A 1,765-nucleotide genomic window follows, 5' to 3' on the forward strand; every position below is an offset into this window, starting at 1 on the left:
GTCGCAAATACATGATTATAAGACTGGAATTTTTGAAATTGAGACTATCTTTTATAGTCCTTACGCTTACTGACCTACATTCATTGTGACATTGATATCCCTTGAATTTATCTGTAGTAGCTAATGTGAAGACAAAAATGATGATGTGACATCGAAATGAATTTACAATGTTGTGATGCGTGTTTGTGTATTCAAAGTGTTATGGCTATCTTCTTGAGGTAGGTATGAATTTCTTCTTTCGTGGTACAGTTAATGACCTCTTGTTTGTTGTGTGCGTATATCAGAATTGTTTAGATCAGCACTTTTCATCCCTTTAAGATGCAAGAGGTCCGAAGATCTTGTCAGTTTGCTTGCATTTACCATGGAGAAACAATCAACAACCGTCAATAGTGAGTAAATGCGGAAACAGTGTTGTGTTGATATATGTAGTTATATTAGTTTATTTCAAATTGTTTGTCTTTCTTTTATAGTGCCTGGTGATAAAAAATGCAGCTCGAGTTTGGTGTATTACTTCCTATCTTTACAAGGATTAGCGGCTTCCGTATATTATGCCGCAGAGGAGATTGAGGTGTTAGAGGGTCAATCCAGACCTGGTCGTCCTCGCAAAGGTGTAATCAAGGACATTACCATCAGTCCAAAAGTCCGACAGCGGCACATCCAAGGGCTAAAACGTGAATTGAAGGAAAATTCTGGACAGATGACGGCCATGCTCAATTCTTTATTGTAAGTAAAATTTGTTTTGTTTCAGTTTATTATGTTCATAATTAATCAATATGCATGTAAATATATATGTATTCTTCTATTATTTATTTATTTATTTTATTGATATATATATATATTTTTATTTATTATATATTTTTTTTTTTTAGTCGTCCGGGTCGTCCTGTTGGATGTTTTTGTGGAGAATGTCAGGTTTCTCCAATAAATAAGCCCAGGGTTTCATCGGAAAATCGTGAGTATAAAATTTTTATTTTATTTATATATATATATATATATATATATATATATATATATATATATTTATATAAATTATATTTTAATATGTATAAATTTTGTTGTATGTTCTAGTATCGTCAGAGATTATTGAGGTTCCGGTACAAACCCAATCAAGGGTTTGGCCTCGGACCATGGTGTGGATTAATGAAGGTTCATCATCAGGGCTTGTTGAACCGCAACCTGGACCTTCTTCGAGGCCAGACCCCTTGGCCATTGGAGAGCCTGCTCCTAAACTATGGAGGCCGTTTGACGATTCAATTCAAGAGCCTAGACCTGGTCCTTCTAGGGAGAATTCCCTAATTAATTCGGAGGAGCATAATCCTGGTCCTGTATGGTGTTTAAAGCCAAATGCAGAAGAAAATGAAGAATCGGTGCCAATAACATTATGCGTGTGTGGAGAATGCTCTCCATAAATTTTCAATTTTTAATTATTAATTAGTATTTTACGTGCATATACTTCTTTTTCCCTTTTTTTTTTATTATGTATTTTTTTTTTTTTTTTTTTTTTTATTTTTTTGTTATGTATCCTTTTATATTTTGAATGTGTGTGTGAGTTTACTTTTTGTAGTGTGAATGAGTGAGTGTTTTTTTTTAATAAATATTATAATAATTTTGTAAAATTTATTTTACTTTAATTTCACCATCCTTGTCTTCCTTATATAATGTATCCTTTTTTTTTTTTTTTAATAAGCTTAATATTATTCTTTCTTTAATTATAATTTATATGATTTATTATTAATATTATAAATTACATGATTATTTTGTTTTT

At 31.3% G+C, this 1,765-nt stretch overlaps 1 protein-coding gene across 1 annotated transcript; it reads left to right on the top strand.

The window, feature by feature from the left end:
- The first annotated feature begins 345 nt into the window (after window positions 1-345).
- Window positions 346-1,409, top strand: LOC127291358 (uncharacterized). The gene is made up of 3 exons (XM_051320442.1): window positions 346-723; window positions 870-952; window positions 1,069-1,409. The coding sequence occupies exons 1-3, from the start codon at window positions 398-400 to the stop codon at window positions 1,407-1,409; spliced, it is 750 nt and encodes a 249-aa protein (XP_051176399.1). The 5' UTR covers window positions 346-397.
- The last annotated feature ends 356 nt before the right edge of the window (window positions 1,410-1,765 follow it).

This window comes from Leptopilina boulardi, unplaced genomic scaffold, assembly GCF_019393585.1.
Source record: "Leptopilina boulardi isolate dan_hultmark-lab unplaced genomic scaffold, ZJU_Lbou_2.1 LbouV2_133, whole genome shotgun sequence".
Lineage (NCBI taxonomy): Eukaryota > Metazoa > Arthropoda > Insecta > Hymenoptera > Figitidae > Leptopilina > Leptopilina boulardi.

Excerpts from the sequence above, each read along its gene's own strand:
- LOC127291358 (XM_051320442.1), top strand. The coding sequence starts at position 398 with ATGCGGAAACAGTGTTGTGTTGATATATGTAGTTATATTAGTTTATTT. Across the intron at positions 724-869 it reads GCCATGCTCAATTCTTTATT|TCGTCCGGGTCGTCCTGTTG; the intron begins GTAAGTAAAATT and ends TTTTTTTTTTAG. Across the intron at positions 953-1,068 it reads CAGGGTTTCATCGGAAAATC|TATCGTCAGAGATTATTGAG; the intron begins GTGAGTATAAAA and ends TGTATGTTCTAG.